This window comes from Lagenorhynchus albirostris, chromosome 1 (genome assembly GCF_949774975.1).
Source record: "Lagenorhynchus albirostris chromosome 1, mLagAlb1.1, whole genome shotgun sequence".
Classification (NCBI taxonomy): Eukaryota; Metazoa; Chordata; class Mammalia; order Artiodactyla; family Delphinidae; genus Lagenorhynchus; species Lagenorhynchus albirostris.
The window spans coordinates 133,872,194-133,894,232 of record NC_083095.1 but is presented as its reverse complement, the minus strand read 5'-3'; the positions used below and the strand labels follow the sequence as shown (position 1 = coordinate 133,894,232).

Here is a 22,039-nt window from a genome sequence, read left to right as displayed (position 1 = left end):
AGACGTAAATAGTTATTTCTCCAAAGAAGGCATACAGATGGCCAAGAGGCACATGAAAAGCTGCTCAACATTACTAATTATTAGAGAAATGCAAATCAAAACTACAATGAGGTATCACCTCACACCAGTTAGAATGGGCATCATCAGAAAATCTACAAACAAGAAATGCTGGAGAGGGTGTGGAGAAAAGGGAACCCTCTTGTACTGTTGGAGGGAAGGTAAATTGATACAGCCACTATGGAGAACAGTATAGAGGTTCCTTAAAAAAAACTAAAAATAGAATTACCATATGATCCAGCAATCCCACTACTGGGCATATACCCAGAGAAAACCATAATTCAAAAAGATACATGCACCCTAATGTTCATTGCAGCACTATTTACAATAGTCAGGTCATGGAAGCAACCTAAATGCCCATCGACAGATGAATGGATAAAGAAGATGTGGTACATATATACAATGACATATTACTCAGCCATAAAAAGGAACGAAATTGGGTAATTTGTTGGGACGTGGATGGATCTAGAGACTGTCATACAGAGTGAAGTAAGTCAGAAAGAGAAAAACAAATATCGTATATTACCGCATATATGTGGAACCTAGAAAAATGGTACAGATGAACTGGTTTGCAGGGCAGAAATTGAGACACAGATGTAGAGAACAAACGTATGGACAACAAGCTGGGAAAGCGGTGGGGTGGGGATGGTGGTGTGCTGAATTGGGCGATTGTGATTGACATGTATACATTGATGTGTATAAAATTGATGACTAATAAGAACCTGCTGTACAAAAAAGAATTAGTTATATAAATATGCAGGGGTAGATCCATTTATCTATTCTGTTCCATTTGTCTATTTTCCAATCTAGATACTAATACTACACCACTCTGATTGCTATAACTTTTATAATAAGCCGTATAATCAGGTAGCATAAAATCTCCAACTTTGTTCTTTTTCCGAAGTTGTTTTTGTTATGAATCAGCTTGTAAATTGTATTCTGTTCCACTTATCTATTTTCCAATCTAGATACTAATACTACACCATCTTGATTGATATAACTTTTATAATAAGTCTTATAATCAGGTAGCATTACATCTCCAACTTTGTTCTTCTTTTTCCAAAGTGGTTCGGTTACGAATCAGTTTGTAAATTTTTATAAGAAAGTGAAGAAGAAGTACTGAGATCTTCCTGAATGGAACACTTGTAGGATAGAGCCTGAGGATTTGTCCAAGGTGTTCTCATTTAAGTATTATTTCCTAAGCTCTGCATTTATCTAAAACAGAGATAATGTAGAAAAAAATGTTAAAAAAGCATATATATAATATGTATAAAAACTCTCAATTGGGCTTTCCTAGTGGCGCAGTGGTTGAGAGTCTGCCTGCCGATGCAGGGGACACGGGTTCGTGCCCCAGTCCGGGAGGATCCCACATGCCGCGGAGCGGCTGGGTCCGTGAGCCATGGCCGCTGAGCCTGCGCGTCCGGAGCCTGTGCTCCGCAATGGGAGAGGCCACAACAGTGAGAGGCCTGCGTACCGCAAAAAAAAAAAAAAAAAAAAAAATTCTCAATTAAAAAGGGGCTACCCTTTTAATACGTCTGATGAACTTAATGTGATTGAGAGACACCGATATTGCTGTTTCTGTTATCTTGTGTGCGAGACAGATGTGTGAAAATACCGACCCCCTGGAAAAGAAGTCTGTGTTAATATAATTGTACATTCTATGTTGTCATATGTAGCATATCACGTAGACAACTGTCTGGCTGTACTTGGAAGATTTTTTGAAATCTGATTGCTACTCAATGATTTTCTGTTTTAAAGAGTGTGAAACAGATCACATATGCAAGTAATAAGACCAAAAATCTTAAGACCAATGTATACAATTAAACCACACAGCTTATATTCTTAAAAAATAAAATAAAATTCAGGATTCAATCCTTGCAGTGCAGGTTATATATAAATAAGTGTGTAAGATTCATATCTTCATATGTAAAGAGCTGAAAATTAGATCAAAATGTTAACAGTAGGCAAACTATATTTTTCTCAAATTTTCCACAATTGACATATATTTTAATTTTAATTATTGTGAAATTAATGGTAATAAGGAAATGTAAGGAAAAGGCAAGCTATTTAAAGAAAAGAGGATTTGTTTGTATTAGGTTAAGTTGCTATAGGCTCATTTGTGCTGCAGAAGAATAAGTATAACTACATAAAAATACACTCATCTTTTGTATCTATCCACAATCCTAATTATTATGGCACAGGCACAAGGAAAAGCAAAGTATACTCTTTGAGACACAGTATCTATGACTCATTTCCAAAATATGAATTAATCAGGACCAAAAATCATCCAAAGACCCCTGGATCTCCTTCTTTCCTATAAAAATTTAAAAAATACAGCTCCTACCCTGGAATCCTGCTCAGTGCAAGTACTAATCTGCTACTAACAAGTCAGAAATGAGTCTTCATTGGCCATTCTCAGTATTTGACAGTGTTAATTCTAAATATCCATTAAGAGGGGAGACTTTTTCCTTAGGAATAGAAAAGCAAATCAATGCAGTGGAAACAGCACTGAACTGTGAGTCAAGATAGCTATACCAGGATAAATTCTACAGCTCATGGCTAAGTGACTTCTCTGGGCCTCAGTTTCCTCAGTAGGAAAAAAAGAAAAGGGATTAGACAGTAAATTTCAAAGTCCCCCATTTTCTAACATTCTGGAAATGAATGTATCAAAAACTAATTAATGATGGCTAACTGTGTACACACATACACACACACAAATTTAAGTCTAGTTTTAAAGTCACAGTTGTGACTTTTTATATAAAAACAACATTGCTGCAATAAGAAATACCAGTACAACATATAAGGAAACTAATACCTATACAGATGATCTCATCAAAGTTTATACCCTTCTTATTCTTTTAATTACCTTTTACGGCATACTAGACCAAACCCTGGCCTTTCTAACATAATTTACTATATTCAACGAAATAAAAGTTTATGACTTCGATATTCTATCAGACTCTTCCTAAAGGCTCTCATAGTTCTTTATTTTTTAAAAGAGACAGGAAAAAATTAAGTCATAGATAGGTTCATGATCTTTGGGAAAGAATGTCAAAGTTCTAAAAATAGTTGATTAGAAGGAAAATATAAATGACACAATATAGGATTTTATTAAACTATAATTATTATAGCTCTCTCAAGGGTTACCACACAATAAATATATTTCATAAAATGTGCTACATCAAAGAAAATAATTTGCTTCCCATTATTTAAAAATATTATAATACAGAACTGAGAATTTTTAAGGATGTTATTCTTCCTTGATCAAAAAGCATTTAAATATGTCTTCTTTGAATAAAAAGGACCAGAATTTCATTACAGTAATACAAATGTATTTTTACTTGAAAATCAAACGTCATGTTCAAGAGGCATATTTCTCTAGAGCCAAAAGTTTACTTTCAAGAGCAGGGTGGATGCCAAGTTACTAATCTAAATAGATGAGAAATTAATGCAAGGGTTTTCACATTTTGTTTGGAAAACAACATTTTTCTCTCAACCTCATCCTTTACTTTCTCAACTTTGTAATCTAAAATCCAATGATATTAATCAATTCCAGAACCAAATAATGTTTTCTCTTAAATTCTTAAAAATATTATGAGGCATTCTGCTCTTTGAAGCCTGCCTGGCACAACAACAAGTAAGATAAATAGGAGGCATTTTACAATATTTCCTCACTGTCTTCTACAAAAACTGGGAAAGGGTGAAGGCCTGGAGGGTTGGAACTTGTTTTTCTTGTTTCTCTGGATGACGATGGTAAGAAAAGTGAGGGGTGAAGAAGAGGTGGAAGAGTGGAGAGATGAAGGTGTTTGGGAAGGGAAGAAGAAGAAGGAAAATCAGGAGAAAAAGAGGAAGAAGCAGATGAAAGAAGGGAAGAAATAAAGAAATACTCAACCACAAACAATATGGCATTTTTAGACAGTACTTTACCACATATTTTGAATACCAACCTCACAGACATAGTATATTGAAAATAATAACAGGTTAGCTCATTAACATTTAACTTATTAACATTTAATTCAATACTAAGTGTCAAGGGCTTATGCTAACAGCTTAAGTTAAAGAGTCAGAGTTTTACTCAGAATAAGACAAAAAGAATCTAAACTATTATTTTGACTGATATCACTCTTCCATAAAACTATTCCAGCAGATTATCCCCCAGAAAGATTTCACAGGAAAGCTGATTTGTAATTACTGATTGTTTGGATGGCATTAGCCATATCTACAGATTATCATCATCCAGGCACTATTCAGAAGTGAAAGCACCATATACAAAAACTAGTTCATTTATATTCAAATGAGTGTTTAGAGATTCATGAAACTATGAAATTTATCAGAGATAGCATAAAATTAAGAGATAGGCTCAAGTGACATTATTTATCTGTATTTCCCTGGTCCCTGGACTAGTGCAGAGTGCACAAGCAGGTGCTGAAGAAATGCTTAAAAAAAAAGTTTGAGAGTTCCATTATATTTAAATAAAATTTTAAATTTAGTCAAACAGTAAATTTAAGAAAATCTGAAATGTAATGCCTTTTATCAAAATAATGCCCTTTGTGACAGCATCATTTTGAAAAATTAAACACATGTGACAATGACAATTTTTAAAACTCGATAGGCTATTTTAATTATACAAAAGATTCAACTCTGCCAAGGTCCCTGTCTACAGGTATAGGATACACTTATGTTCTTATCTACTACAATCTATGTATTATATTGTTTGAAGTGACCGATGAGAAAAATGAAGCTAATGAAATACTGTGAAACAGACACCATGTAAAAGAGAAAAGGCCATCTTCTGATAGAATGATAGTCCACCATCTGTCCCCCTGCCACTCAGTGACAATTACAAATACTCCATCAGTTTTCTGATTGGTGGAGATGATAAATGAGGTAAAGACTTCTTTTTCAGATACTGGTATTCCTTTCTGATCTAATCTGAGGTTTAACAGATGACTCAAAGAAAAGCCCAGAGTTCAACAAGCTTATAATTTATCATGCTGTGAAGATGGAAAGAGGTCTGAGCTCAATACTACAACAGGGAATGGTTCAGTAGTATTGAACCACGGCTTATAATGAAAAATATCTTTGCAGAATTCTCAGATTTAAAATATAGCAACTTAGATTAGTATCAGACTTCATCCTCAGAAATCGTTTCAATAATATCCCAGTAACAATATTACCACAGATCACAAATAACATCACCCTTTCAATACAGAATCAAAGAGACAATAATGCTCATAGACAGAGCTGGAACTCCCCAGTTGTGAGTGGCTTTCACAAGCCCTGGGTGACAAGGGCTTGAGAGAGTTAGCAGCTTCACATCATAGTCAACAGTACCAGAATAAACATTCCCTTTAAGTCTACTGACCTTTAAATGTTTAAGAAAAGGATGCGTGCAAAAAAATAAATACATAGGTTAAAAGTAAAAGGATAAAAAAGGATATACCACTCTAACACTAGATAAAAGAAAGCCGGAGTGGTTATGTTAATATTAGACAACATAGCAAAGAATATTATTAGGAATAAAGAAGGTCATTTGACAATAAAAAGGGGTCAATTTAGTCAAGAGGACATAACAATGATTAGCATTTATGAATCTAATAACAAGGCTTTGAACAACATGAAGCAAAAACTGGTTGAACTGCCAAAAGAAATAGAAAAATTAACAGTTAAAATAAAAGATTTCCATATCCCTCTCTCAAAAATTGATAGAACAAAAATAGGCAGAAAACCAGCAAGGATATAGCAGATGATGAAACTTTTTGAGGTGACAATTATGTTCACTATCTTGATCTTGGTGATGGTTTCATGGGTGTATGACTATGACAAAACTTATTAAATCATAAACTTTAAAGTAAGTGCAGTTTAATGTATAACATTTATACCTCAAAGTGCTTTAAAAACAGCAGGAAATTCCCAATTTGTATGAATCTAGGCACTATAATACTGAGTGGAAAAGAGCTAAGTTCAAAAAGATCGCATACAGCATGGTAACTTTTTATAGAGCAGAAAACAACTAAAATAAAAGTATATTTTTTAGTAACAGATCTAGATGCAAAAATAAAACTATGAAGGGAAGAGGAAGAAAGAGGAAGAATATAAAAGTACATATCAAGAACCTAACCAAAACTAGGTTTGCCATAACAATACAAAAAAAAAAAATTCTAGGAGAGAGGCATTAAATAAGAAAGAGGAATGTTTCATATTCTTAAAAGGTATAATGAAAAATGTGTAAATAGTTATGACCACAATAATTAAACTTTGTGATATATATATTGCAAAAACTGATTTTAAGAATACAAGGAGAAAAAAAAAAAAAAGAATACAAGGAGGCAAGAATAAATAATAATAGCATATTGGCAGTCTTCATTTTTGAGAAAAGGATATTAATGAGCATAAAAATAGGTGTAAAAAAGTAAGAATATTCACATAACAATGAACAAATTTGATCTAACATATATTATACATACCCAAAGAGAAAAAAACATATTCTTCTTAAAATTTTACAATGTATGAAGCTATAAAGAAAATCATTAAATTTCCCAAAGTAGAACCTATATAAGGCATAACCTATGACCATAATGAAATAAAAACTGAAATTAAAAACAAAGAATAGTGCTCATTTTGGCATTACATATTTTAAATTAAAGCAATGCACAGAAGATTAGCCTGGCTCCTATGCAAAATATCTGACAGTCAAATCCATGAATCACTTCACACTTTTAAATACACACAAACACTCATATTCATAAAATAAAGCAAAAGGCACTGCCACCACTCTAATCTATAACCTTGGAACTACCTCTTTGTTTAAAAGAAAATAAAAACTGAAATACAAAATACTTGTAAAACCCACTAATTATTGAGAAACAAGCCAGCAAGAAATGCTTAAGACTTAAATGAAGAAAACTATACACTTTACTGAATGACACATACATACAAATACAATATATGAGTAGACAAACATGTGGCTGGATGGAAAGAAAGAATATTTAAAAGATGTCCACACTTATCTCAATGCAGTCTCAATCAAAACACAAACAGGATTTTCTTAGCTTACAAGTTAATTGCAAAGGTTATGTAGAAACTGAAAAGCAGAGGAATAGCTAAGGAAATTTTGAAAAAGAATAAAGAAGAACAAACTGACCTATGAGGAGTAGAAGCAAGAAGACAGCAAATGATATCTACTCAATTTTTGGAGAAAATAAATGTAAAATTGCAAATGTCTACCCAGTGAAAATATCTTTCATAAACAAAAGCACATACAAACAAACAAAATTTCCTACTAGGAGATTCTTACTAACCTGAGTAGTAGGCACAAAGACAGTTGTTCTATTATTATTCTACAAACAGTATATATACATCTTATGTACTCTTCTGTTACATAATGAATTTCACCAAAATATTTTAAAGTAGAAAAAGATACACCATGCATATACTAAATAAATGAAATCTAGTATATGTATACTACTGTCAAACAAAATAAGACTTCAAGAAAATTCTTCAGAGGTAGAAAAAAAGCCAATTTATTTTGTGAATCTGTTATGAACTTGATGTTAAAACCAGAAAGGACCTGCAGAAAAAAAGGAAAACTATTCACCTATAGCATTACTCATGCTACAGAGCCATTTCATATAGTAAAAGGCTGAATACATTGAAAGATATACAATTGTAAACTTGTATGCTCTTAGTAACCTAGCCTCAAAATATATGAAGCAAAAATGGCTGGAACAAGAAAAAATAAATTTATGATCATAGTGAGAGACTTTAATCTCCTCAATCAGTAATTGAAAGTAGACAAAAATCAATATAGATATAGAATATTGTAATATCATGACTAATATGCTTGATAGAATAGGTAACTAGAAAATACAATTTCTCTTCAGGCACAGAACATTTACAAAATCTTACCCTGTGCTATGCTACTTCAGATTTCAAAGGATTTCAAAGACTACATTCTCTGATCTTACTGTAATTAATGTAGAAATCAACAGATAAAACTCTTATGTTTGGAAATTTCAAGTCAATGTTCTAAACAACCAATGGATAAAAGAAAAAATTCTGAAGGAAATTAGAAAATATTTAGAAGTGAGTAACAATGAAAATATATTGTATCAAAAAAGGCCTTAGAGATTAATATCTTTAGGAAAAAAGGCTAAAAATTAATGAGCCAAGCATTCACCTTAAGGAGTTAGAAAAAGACTGGCAAAAATAAACTCAGAGAAAGAAGTAAAAAGGAAATAATAAAACCAAGAAATGACATTTACTGAGTAAAAAACAAAGAAGCGATAGGATCAACAAAACTAAAAACCAAATTTTTAGAAATACTAATAAAATAGACAAACTCATGACAAGAAAGATCAAGAAAAAAAATATAGGCACAGGACTTCCCTGGTAGTCTAGTGGCTAAGACTCCACGCTCCCAATGCAGGGGGCCTGGGTTCAATCCCTGTTCAGGGAACTAGATCCCACATGCCACAACTAAAAGATCCTGCCTGTCGCAACTAAAAGATCCCGCCTGTCGCAACTAAAACGATCCCGCATGCTGTAACGATCCCGCATACTCATGCCGCAACTAAGACCCAATGCAGCCAAATAAATAAATAAATAAATATTTTTTTAAAAATATAGGCACAAATTTTAAATGTTAGAAATGAAAAAGGAGACACAGTTAAAGATTCCTTTAAAAATCACAAAGAATACTATCAAAAATGTTTTGCCAAGACCATTGAAAACTTAAGAAAACATATAATTTCCTAGTAAATGAAAATTTACCAAAATAGATGTAGTAAATAATAGAAAATCAAAATACACTCAAATAAATAATTGCTAATTTAAAATCTGACCAACTCATTAGGATAGCTACTACCAAAAAAACATAAAATAACAATGTTGGCAAGGATGTGGAGAAATTGGTACCCTTGAGCAGTTTATGGGAAAGTAAAACTGTACAGCTACTGTGAAAAAAAGTTTAGTGTCCTCAAAAAATTAAAAATACAATCACAGTACGGTCCAGAAATCTACTTCTGGGTATACATACAAATAATTGAAAGCAAGCATTCAAACAGATATTTGTACATGTCCATAGCAGCATTATTTGCCGTAGCCAAATGGTGGAAGCAAACCAAGTGTCTATCAACACATAAATGGATAAACAAGATGTGGTATATACATACAATGGAATATTACTCTGCCCTAAAAAGGAAGGAAATTCTGACATATGCTACAACATGGTTGAATCTTATGCTGAGTGAAATAAGCCAGTCACAAAAAAACAAATACTATAGGATTCCATTTGTGTGAGGTGTGTGTGGTAGTCAAATCCTGAGACAGAAGGAATGGTGATTGCCAAGGCCTGGGGGGAGGGAGAATGGGGAGTTATTGTTTAAAGGGTAAAGAGTTTCAGTTTTGCATGATGAAAAGATTTCTGTGGCTGGATGTTGGTGATGGCATACAACGTGAATGTACTTAATGCCACTGAACTGTACACTTAAAAATGGATAGGATGATAAATTTTAACTCGTGTATTTTACCACAAATAAAAAACAGAAAATAATTTTTCAGAAAAAACATATACTAAGAACATATAATTTTATAGACACATTAAACAAAACCTTCAAAGAAAAGATTATTTCTATTTTATGCAACCTATCCCAGGAGTTTAAAAAGAAAGGAAAAACTTGTTAGCTTATATTATGAAGCTAATATAATCTTGACAAAGGGAAATTAGGAAAATCTAACTAAAATATTTGCAAAACAAATTCAACTACATATCTTTTTATTTTTTTCGGTATGCGGGCCTCTCACTGCTGTGGCCTCTCCCGTTGCGGAGCGCAGGCTCAGCGGCCATGGCTCACGGGCCCAGCCGCTCCGCGGCATGTGGGATCTTCCCGGACCGGGGCACGAACCCGTGTCCCCTGCATCGGCAGGCAGACTCTCAACCACTGCGCCACCAGGGAAGCCCCTCAACTACATATCTTTAAATCAAGACCAAATAAGTTTAATAACAGAAAAGTCATTAATGTAATATATCACATTAAAAAAATTAAGGGAGGGCTTAAGATCCCACAAGGCATGCAGTGTGGCCAAAAAAATAAATAAATAAAATAAAATATAGGAAAAAGTGACCTTTCCATAAGATCCAGAAAAAAATCTCAATAAAAATACCTACTTATTTTTTTAAGACCTTACAAAACTAGGGAACTTCCTTACCTTGATGAGAGCCATTTATAAAAACTTGTAAATTGTTAAAACTCCAAATCAGAAAATAGGGTAAAAAAAGTCTTAATTTCATTCAGCTTAAAATGCCAAGTTACTGAACTAGTTACCAGCATAAATCTAAGGTCACTCTGTACCCCAAATCCTATAGCATGGTTAACACAGATGAAACCCTGGCAAGAGTCAATTGTACATGCTTTAATTCACTTGTTCTACAATGCCAAAAAGCTAAAAAGCCAACTTGAAATTAAGAATACATGCACCTATCTGAGCGAATCTCATCAAAGTGGTCAAAATGGAATCTAGTATTTTGTCTTTTATAATGGCATCAAAGGATATTGCAACAATTTAAAAGAATAAAGAACTAAGGATGTAACAAGCCAAAATACCCAACTTCACCATAATGGTCTTTTATGGTTGCAGATGCATTCACTTATCTAATTTTAACCTTGAACCAAGAAAAAGCAAAAAAGGGGCACAGAAGACTCCGGAGCAACAGGGACACATCTCCATTGTTCTATTTCTTTTTTAATTTTTTAAAATGCTTTTGCTTTTATCAAAGTTACCCATACACATAATTTACACAGTCAATAGTTCAAGGAAAGTAGTTTCCTACTGGTTCCCCCACTTCTTTCCTCAATCCAGAGGCAATGATTTTAGCTGGTTATTTTATCTTTTTTTCTCTATACTCCTTAATATATTTTGTGTTGCTACTTCTTCAGTTTTCAATTTTAGGATTATCTATTGACTTTTCATTGTGAAACGTAAGGACTTAAGCTCTACTCCTGGAACCCGGTCCTCCCACCTACACTTTGTATCTCATGTATTCCCCTATCCTTCCAAATGTAAAGAAAAAAAAGAAGTGTTATCACCTAATTATCCAGGTGACAGGAATATGGGGTTTACTACATTACTTTCTTCTTTTTTTGGTGTAAAATTTTAATATTTAAAAAGAAAATTCAGCAACACTAGTGAAATATGGGAGAAAAGGTAATATATTTTATCTTTGCATCAAGTAATATATATAAATTATCTAGAAGGAATGAAATATTAAATTTATATGATTGAAATTTTCACATAGTATAATAATATATATATCTAAAATTTTTTCACTTTATAAAAATTTCTTCAATGTAATTTTAAACTAGGCCACTTTATTTTTATTTTATATTGGAGTATAGTTGATTAACAGTGTTGTGTTAATTTCAGGTGTACAGCAAAGTGATTCAGTTATACATATACATGTAACTATTCTTTTAAAAATTCTTTATGCTAAGATACTTCATAATCTAAATAAAATTTTTTTGAGAGAGAGGACCAAACTACGGGACTGTGACAATTTTGCTTTATAGCTTTGTGATTTTCCTAACACAACAGATGTGCCTACTCTGCCAACTGCAAGAGAAGCCAAAGTGACAGAATAATTATTACTAAAACTCAGTAAGTTTGATCAGAGATAGGTGTTCCCTGCTCCTCTATGAATATCTACTTTGGAACTAAAACACTGGCCACTGAATTTCAGATAAAGAACCTAATAAAGTCATAATTAAAGTAAAAGCATTTATAATCACTTATTTATTAAGGAAAATTAGAAGAATTATCTAAATTAGGCATGTAAAATGCTAAATTTGTCATCTATCCTCATTAGGGCAGCAATGTTCCCTCTCATAAACTATCAATAAATCTTTCATTTCCTTTATCCCTCCCACATGAAATCGTCATACTATGGATTTTAAGATTATGCAGGCATAAAATTTCTATATAAAGAAATACATATTATAAAACTTTTACAGCATATTCAAGTAGAAGCAGTTTGAGCTGTATAAATTTGTCTCACTGTAACCCTGTTTCAGATCCTCCATCATCCAACTGAAAGACAGCAGCTGAGAAATGGTGATCACAGTTGCTCCGATCTTTTAACATCGCCCATGGACACAATTCTGCAGCTCCTTGTAATTGACACTTAAGAGCCAGATGGGAAAGTATCAGCCTATACTCTGTGAATGTATAGAACTAGCCACGGTTCTAGTCATTCCTAGCTATCATGATCTGGATTAAGAGTTTAAGGAGTTTAAGAGTTGTCTTTTATAAAACAATAGCGTTTAGGTATGTAATTAACTTCTTAAAGGCAATGGATACCTGTTGCAAATAACTGCCAAAAACATATTATAGGGACCTCCCTGGTGGTGCAGTGGTTAGAAATCCACCTGCCAATGTAGGGGACACGGGCTCCAGCCCTGGTCCAGGAAGATCCCACATGCTGCGCAGCAGCTAAGCCCGTGTGCCACAACTACTGAGCCTGAGCTCTAGAACCAGCAAGCCACAACTACTGAGCCCATGTGTCACAACTACTGAAGCCCTCATGCCTAGAGCCCATGCTCCACAGAGAAGCCACCGCAATGAGAAGCCCACGCACCACAACGAATAATAACGCCTGCTCACCGCAACTAGAGAAAGCCCATGCGCAGCAACAGACCCAACACAGCCAAAAATGAATAAATAAATAAATAATTTATATTAAAAAAAGTACAACCTTTAGCACTTAACATATCATCTAGAAAACTCCATTCGAAACCTCAAATAAGAAGATGCCAAAAGGAAAAACTGATCTTAATTAGTTTAAGTAAACTATGAAATTTAGGCAACCACCATGATGCAAAAGAAAAGTAGCATGTGTTACAGTATACACGCACCAAGGACTCATGCAGGAAAATATGGTTGAAATGGCTTTTCACATTTGTACAGGTTAACAGTATTTTGAGAGCTAAGAGTCACAGAATGAAATTTTATCCAAAACTAAATAGTTTAAGTTTCTAAACTGCAGTTATTTGTTACCTATTTAAAAATGCATTTTATAATAGAGCAACTGTTTAAAAGCAAAGATCAATGGAAGAAATACTGAGACAGTGATTAGCAGTGAAAGCACAACACGTAACATTAGAAGAAGCATGAGAAACAGGTATCACTGGAGTACTATTTCAAAATTATTAATGTGATTATCCATTTTACCTTCCTTAGCACATGGCCTTTGCCCATTTCAACCCAGCTAGACAGGTGATTATAATTTGTTCCAAAATAAATAAAAGAAAAAAAGCACCTTATAATCAACTTTAGATATGCAGAACAGATATATGCAGCAAGAGAAGAGTTTTATAAGCCAAGCTAATATCCTGAGGTTTAATAAATTTATTTACTTTGCCCTTTAGCATGTCAATAATCAAGCTTGGAGGATTCCTATAGCATTTACTTCAAAGTATAGAGAAAGTTCCCTTTTGCAACCTTAAGGCTTAGTTACTTGGTTAGAATAAGGAGGAAAGAGAGGTTAAAGTAAATTTTACTTCTTTCTAGCCAAAAAAGTTTGCAGATGAAAGGAGGAAAAAAAAGTGTGTCCCAAGGGAGATAGGTGTGTTAGCTAAATCAGAGTAATGACAGAAGTATTATTTTGATTCTCAAAAGAAACTGTCTCTCTAGGTGTCCCTGGCACCAAATAGGGTATGGTCCATTAATATGGCTGTGCTGTGTGGTTTAGCTTTCCCCAAATGCCCTTAGTTCTTATGTGATAGAAGCCAGTAGGATGCCAGGGGCCAGAATGGAGGTTATGGTAAAGTCTCAGAGATATGAAAACAGAGAGAACTAAGGGGTGGCCTGATCAGGAGGAGGTAAATAAATGGCTGATGCTCCACTGAAACACCGTCCAAGTGGAAAGAATAGATCAAGAGTTCACTAGCCACCCTTCCAGATCGGTGGCCCTAAGTAAACTAAGTGAACAGGTAAACAAGCAACTCACACTGGAAATCAGAAAAGACAGAAGATACGATGTAGTACGATCCCAACTTTTCCTCCTAACATGGGGTTACATATGCCATACTCTTCGATACGCAAAGATGCCATCTTAAGGAAATAAGAAAGAGGATGGGGACCAAGGATTGTTATAAAAGAGGCTGGGTACTAACTATGGAAACTAATTAAATTACCAGATCAAACTACGGTTTAAAATAAACTGGTTGCCTACTTAAAATTTCTTCCTTAAAAAAAAAAATTTCTTCCTTGAACCAATGAAGAAGACTAAATCGGCTATAGATAGATAGCTACATATTCTCTGCAAATCCCAGGTACAATGCAAGTGAATTTACCACCATAAGAATTCCAAAAGTGAGAAGAAATATACACATTAACAATCAGCTATATGTGTGTGTGAATTATATACACACACAACTATAAAAATTTTCCCAGCCTATTAAACAGAAAATGAAGGCAATGGAAACTATGTCCTATAAGAAAGGGTAAGATGTTTTTACATCATTTCTCAAACTAACATAAAATGTACTTATTGAAGTATTGGGGGGAAATGAAGATCCATTCTAAATAAGTTCTAGTTTTTTAATTTGACTTGATTTTCTGTTGGAAGGCAAAGAAGATATTTTCCTAACATGATTATTAAAAGAGAGTAAATACTTGTGCTTCTACAAACATAATAACCAAGGTAAAAAGAAAATGAATCTATTAGGAATTACGGAGTTATCTATTATTTCTCAGACTGCCATCAATTCTGGGAGACATCTACTACCTCTTTTTTTTTTTTAATTAATTTATTTATTTTTGGCTGCGTTGGGTCTTCGTTGCTGTGCGCGGGCTTTCTGTAGTTGCGGTGAGCGGGGGCTACTCTCCCTTGTGGTGCGCGGGCTTCTCATTGCGGTGGCTTCTCTTGTTGAGGAGCACGGGCTCTAGGCGCGCAGGCTTCAGTAGTTGTGGCACAAGGGCTTCAGTAGTTGTGGCTTGCAAGCTCTAGAGCGCAGGCTCAGTAGTTGTGGCACACGGGCTTAGCTGCTCCACGGCAAGTGGGATCTACCCAGACCAGAGCTCAAACCCGTGTCCCCTGTATTGGCAGGTGGATTCTTAACCACTGCGCCATCAGGGAAGCCCTTTACTACTTCTTCCACATCAATGCCAGGCACACTCTAGCCAAAGAGATTGGCTTATATCCCATTAAATACAGTGATATCTTTATATTTTTACTAATTAAAATTTTCATTTTTTCCTTCAATCACCTAATTAGCATAATTTTCCAAGCAGAAATACTAATTTGGGATTTGTAAAATCACACTTGGTTGTAAACATTCACTAAATTATAACTTAAGATTCTTCATAAAAGTTGTTTTCATACTTTCCATGAATTAAATGAAAATAAACTATTATTTTCTCTATATTTAAATAACACGGTTGACAAACAGGTATAATGTATATGCTTTTAGGGCCAAGAAGTCTCACAAACACAGAAATGGATAACTTAAAAAAAATTTTTTAAACCTTTTTAATTTCATTTTCTATATGGAATTAAATGTACTTTATGCAAGTCCTACAAAAATTACTATCAGCTTCCTCAGAGAGTGTGAAAACAGGATCACAAAAGAAATCAGAGTTTTAATTAAAACTAATACTTCACTATTTCTCTAGTAATGTGCTGAAAAATTAAATTTTGGAATGTATTTAAACTAGCACCAGTTTCTTTTGACCTTTAAAAATCACGTACTTTTATCGTTTGCATTCTAGGATGATGAAAGAGAAAAAAAATCAAACATGTAACAGCTCTTTTTGTGAAGTCTCAAGAAACATAAGAAAAATTTCCTGGTCAAATTACAATAAAAACACAAAACATTAAACCTTTCTTGCTGGGCAGCTACCTATTATGTTTAACAGGCTTGAAACAAAATGTGTCAGAGATCAAGAGTAAGTTATCTGATATGTCAAGTGCATAAGGTCAAAGGTCCAATTTTATTAGGTCAGAGGTGGTATAAATAAAATCTTATATGTCAAAGAAGAAGGGTCACAGATAAAGTGTATATAATATAAAGACATCACAGATGACAAGTAATAACTTTAAGTAGAACAAGTATGTTTACTATAGATACCTTTGCTGATTAAAAATGACGCGTGTGTGTAAATATAAAATTGCCTTTCTGTATTACACAACTACATTGCACACTTGTTTTCAGGAAAAATGGGCTATAACCAAGAACAACTACATGAATTGAGAACTTAAAGAAAATTTAATACTTTTATACTGAAACAGTACACAAAATGAATACATCGATCAAATCTCAAACCACAACAGCTAAACATCAAACTATGCTTTAGTAGCTAAAAAAGTTAGATAATATTACACATTTTTCTTCCAAAGTACATGAATTATTCTTTCCTTCTCTACTTCTCTCATTGAGATAAAAACACATAAAATTTAGATTCCAGTTTACATAATAGCAGTGCTCCACAAAAAGTTAAAATATTTTTTTGTAAATTGAATAATATATTTAGTTTTTTTTATTAAGAGAACTTAGTTACAAACAATTTTTATAAGTGGAAGAATTTCCTTTATAATGGGAATAATTAAATTCTAATTAATGAAGCAATTGAGAATTTTTTTTCATAGTGGAACACACATAAACTTGACTCTAGCTCTAAACAGTAAACTTAAGTAGAGAATGGGGATAATCACATGAATGATTCAAGTAAAAAAAAAAAAAATTCCATGTTACTCTCTCTTAAAATACCCATACGATTTGATTACAAGGCAAAAAAATTATTTCAGGTAAACTAAATAGATGATTAGTTCCATTTTTTATTTCACCTTTATTAATGGTACCTAAAGCCATTCTGTATAACCTTTCAGTTCAACTCAACTAAATGAGTTCTTATTAAATACCATACTATGTGTAAAGCATTATGTCAAATAATGGCTATTAGAGAAATTAAACATTTAAAGACTTCCAATTTCAGCCACAGTGACTGGCTTATACTGGACTAATCTTCCAACTCCAAAAGTTGCACAAAATATACAAAACATCTATTTAAAGGCATTAAAGAACAGCCAACACAGCCAGAACTTGAGAGACCATGATCCCTAAAAGGAGGGAAGCACATGAGGCGAGCTCCACATTCACTCTGGATTTTTCCCTAAGGGCTTATGCCAATTTTTGGCATGAGAGAACAGTGCAAGGTGAAAGTGGCAGTCTTACTAAGCTGAGGAGACAGAATTTGGTTTAGAGCTGTCAAAATAGTTGGAACTTGAGGGGCAAAAATCCTTAAAAGGAGGAATCATAAAGAAGTGAGCCAAATTAACCATGTGCAGTTTCCCCTCAAACACTGGTCATATCCAGAAACTTAGGAGAAAACAGCAGCTTTGTTCCTCCTACCTAGGTAAGATTTATTAAGAACCATCCACAGAATTACCCCTGCTTCCTGACAGTATCCATTCCAGAGCAAAGTCCCACGTCCTTGAACACTCCCCCCAACCTCCAGGTCACCTAGCAAAGATCCAAATCCTATAATAAGTCCTTTCTAACACATTATTGAGACACTATAACTTCCCATAGTGTGCATTTTCCCTTCTTTTAACAAGTCAATAAACCTAATTTTATTCAACTGTAGATGTGTTCCTGATGGTCTTTGCCTGGAGAGCACTGACAAAAACCCAAGAAAAAGAATGAACTATAGCTTCATATAAATGTTAGGGATCAATCTCACAGACTTAAGGATGAGTGAAAGAAGCCAGGTACAAAAAGTACATACTGTATGATATCATTTATATGAAGTTCAAGAACAGGCAAGACTAATTGATTGTGCTAGTAGTCAGAGAACAGTTACCTTTTGGGGGCACGACTGAGATGGAGCATGAGGGAGCCTTCTGGGGTTCAAGAAATTATTTATGTGCTGATATGAGTGGAACAAATGTAAAAATTCATCAAGCTATATACTTTAAATTTGTGTATTCTATTAATATATGCTCTACTTCAAAAAAGAGTTAAACACACATGTGCACATACACACAAGTACTGCCCTCAAAGAACCACAATAACCTTTCCTGGACATCTTAAAAGATGCTTGACAAACATGAATTTCTCATCTTTGGGTATGTTTAGAAATTTTCTATTAAAAATAGAACCAACAAATTCAGAGATTAGTAATGTCATACATATCTCAATAACAGTCGAGTGAAAAACATTTATAAAACTACTTATACAAATCTAAATTCCATGTAAATAGCAATTATAGGTAGATAAATAATGCATTTCCAAAAATTTCTAAGTATTGTACTGATACAAAATTATCAATTTATATGATTTTTATAATGTTAACTGTTTTCCAAGAAACATAGAACATCACTAAATTATTAAAAAATTTAAATTATTAATATTTTTAAATTATTAAAATACCATAAACCTTTTTTTGCACTGAAATTATATAAACAGTATTAAATTCTTATTTCTATGTTTCTTTTAATATATATACTAAGATAAGGACATTTGTATACTATATTGTAGTAGTTATTAAATATTAAATATAGTTTTAAATAATCACAGAAATACATATGAACATGGATTTCTTCATAATAGAAAAGCACATAGAAGGTACTCAATAAATGAACAAAATTAAAGCTTACCACTTCCTCATCTGAAAGTTCACGCCCTTGGATGCTGCTATTTTCTCTCACAGCTTGCTGGTGTTTTTTTCCTTTAATGTGGCTAAAAAGATACACCTCTGAAGAGATCTAAAAGCATAAAATCAAAGCAATGTAATGAACATATAATTATATCTTAAATATTACACATTCTATCCAGTATACTACATGCAAGTTGTGATCACTCTAGCATTTACATATTAGTCTTAAAAATATTTTCTTTAGAATACAATTCTGAGAATCCTCTAGAACAGGGGTGCCCAACCCCGGGTTCGCGGACCGTTACTGGACCTCTTAGGAACTGGGCCGCAGAGCAGGAGGTGAAAGGCGGCAGGTGACCGGCCAGCGAGCAAGCGGCTTCATCTGCCGATCCCCGTCGCTTCCGTTACCACCTGAACCATCCCCCCTCCCCTGTCCGTGGAAAAACTGTCTTCCACGAAATCTGGTCCCTGGTGCCAAAAAGGTTGGGGACCTCTGATCCAGAAGACACATGGTCAAAAAGGCATGTCATCAAAGCCAACCTTAACAGAGTATCATTTCTTCTAAGTATCAAGGTTCAAGTTTCAGCACTGAAAATGTTCCTTTTCTTCTGTGGTCATAATACCCAAAAATATTGACTTGGGCTATCATTAAGCAGGTATACATCCATTTTAGCAGCAACTGCATGCTTTGGTTCTTTGCACTGCTACTCCTAACTGCTGATACTATTTTTGTACTACTTACTTACTTTGCATAAAAATCGTGAAAGAAATCCACGGTAGTCAGCAGATGCCTTAGTATGACTTTTAAAAGAGTGGGAGAATATATTTCCATAGTTCAATAAACTTTAGTAAATAAATTATAACGTATCATAACAATACTGATACTGACAACCTACCGGGACATTGCAGAGAGAACACTGCTTCTTTCTTTCATAAGGGGTCAATTTGGGGGCATAATCAGTATTTGCATGTCGTCCACTGCTTAACTCAGCAGCTTTTTCTTTTCTCTGCTCAATCTGTTCCATGTGCCTTCTAATGCTTTCATCATGCTGTAAATGAAGTCGAAGTGTGAGAATACAGAAATTTATTCAAGTTATACTGAGAACTTGAAAAAGTAATATTTCCATTAAACTTTCTAATATAACAAAATGTCTTAATGCAGTATTAACTTGGACACTGAGGACAAGAACCTACATAAAGCCCTTTAATATCTCCTACATGCACAGTAATATTTCCTAAAGTGTACTTCATGGAATTATACTGTGGGTTATTAATAAGTGTTGATATTTTGTGGAAGAGGTTCTATGGTCAAATAAACTTGGAAAATATTAAGTTAAAGCTACTTACTTACTCCAGCTTGTCACTGTGCATTATGACTCAATAAAGCTAGCTTACACTAAGCAACATTTTACACACTTATTTGACGACAACATACTTTTGAGAAGCACTTCCTGGAACACACTATGGGAAATGTTGCCCCACAGGTAAAGACCAAGCTCATCATCACAGCAGACAAGGCCCATCATGACACAGACCTTTACCCACATCGACTCCAGTGACTTCCCAGAAAACAAAAAATAAACCAACTAAAAAACACTATTTCAGACTTCTGACTTTGTGCTCATACCATTTCATACGGCTGGATGCCATCCCACCCATCTACCTATTCAATTCATCTTTCTTTCAAGACTCAGCTCACAAATTATTCTCTAAAATTATTTCCCTGACTTCTGAAATTCTTCATGTTAGCTTAGTATCCTCCTCTGTACTTTCATAGCACTCCATAGCACTCTATCCATATGGAAATTATCTGCTTAGCATCTGAATCTCACACTAGATTGAGTTCTTGAAACTGAGAACCATGTCTTACTCATCTCTGTATCCCCATGCCTCGCACAAGACTCAATAAATATTTGCTGCATTAAATTTAAATACATGATAAAGTTCTAGAGCTATGCAAATAGTAAAATAGCGTTCTCTACTCCCTGGAATTTACTACCCCTGTGAAAACCCAACATGTAAATAATTGTGACACAATGTAAAATATCATACTGCTAGAAACTACTAATGGTAAAGATTTTCTAGAAAATATCAGCTTATCATAATCTCCCAAGCAACAACTGTGCAATTCATAAACATTGAAATAATCTTTTAGTTTATTTCTAAATAATTAAAAGTCTATGCATATAAGAAAGCTAGTAGCAATGTCTTCAAGTCATTAACAAATTAATTACTAAAATCAAGAAATGCTCAAATTCCTTTACATTTTTTCTGTCAATTGCTTTATCTTACTAAAATAATTTCAGTTTTCAGATAGTTGAGTTGGAATTGATCATAGCCAAAACCATATGTCTTATTCTCCAAATACCGATATTAGGAATACAAATTAATTCAGTTTTTTTAAAAGAAATATGACTGATTCTTTTCTTTTTTAAATAAATTTATTTATTTTATTGATTTATTTTTGGCTGCATTGGGCCTTTGTTGCTGCACGTGGGCTTTCTCTAGTTGTGGCGAGTGGGGGCTACTCTTTGTTGCAGTGCGTGTGCTTCTCATTGCAGTGGCTTCTCTTGTTGTGGAGCACAGGCTCCAGGTGCACGGGCTTCAGTAGTTGTGTCTCCGGGCTCTAAAGAGCAGGCTTAGTAGTTGTGGCGCACGGGTTTAGTTGCTCCGTGGCATGTGGGATCTTCCCGGACCAGGGCTTGAACCCATGTCCCCTACATTGGCAGGTGGATTCTTAACCACTGCGCCACCAGGGAAGCCCTAATTCAGTTTTTTTTTTTTTTTTTGCGGTACGCGGGCCTCTCACTGTTGTGGCCTCTCCTGTTGCGGAGCACAGGCTCCGGACGCGCAGGCTCAGCGGCCATGGCTCACGGGCCCAGCCGCTCCGCGGCATGTGGGATCTTCCCGGACCGGGGCACGAACCCGTGTCCCCTGCATCGGCAGGCGGACTCTCAACCACTGTGCCACCAGGGAAGCCCCTAATTCAGTTTTTATACAATTAATTAAATCGATAAAATTTTAATCTCATGCTACATTAAAATAGCTCTAAAATTTCAAATTAAAATATATAATATTCCTACCTTGAGCTGAATTTTTTTCTGTAGCTCTTCCATAGCTTCTTGTTGAGCAGCTGTGAGTGCTGCCAATCGTTCTTCCCTGTCTCTATAAGAAGATATTTAAAAATTATAAACTCAACTGCTTGGAGTAACAAATTTCATGAGGTTAAAAAAATACAATTAGGACACATAGGCTTATATATTCTAGAGAGTTTTTTAAATTATTTTTTTCTGAATGCCTATTAAGTCTCAGATATATTATTGCTCATTAA

General features: G+C 34.2%; 1 protein-coding gene across 2 annotated transcripts in view; it reads right to left on the bottom strand.

Moving 5' to 3' along the window:
* Positions 1–22,039, bottom strand: part of SCAPER (S-phase cyclin A associated protein in the ER) — a 493,568-nt gene that overhangs the window by 278,518 nt on the left and 193,011 nt on the right. For both annotated transcript variants that reach the window (XM_060170191.1, XM_060170192.1), the window contains exons 18-20: positions 21,792–21,873; positions 19,605–19,757; positions 18,710–18,817 (exon numbers count right to left, since the gene is read on the bottom strand). In XM_060170191.1, coding sequence (XP_060026174.1) covers positions 18,710–18,817; positions 19,605–19,757; positions 21,792–21,873 — 343 coding nt within the window. The remainder of the gene's footprint in view (positions 1–18,709; positions 18,818–19,604; positions 19,758–21,791; positions 21,874–22,039) is intronic.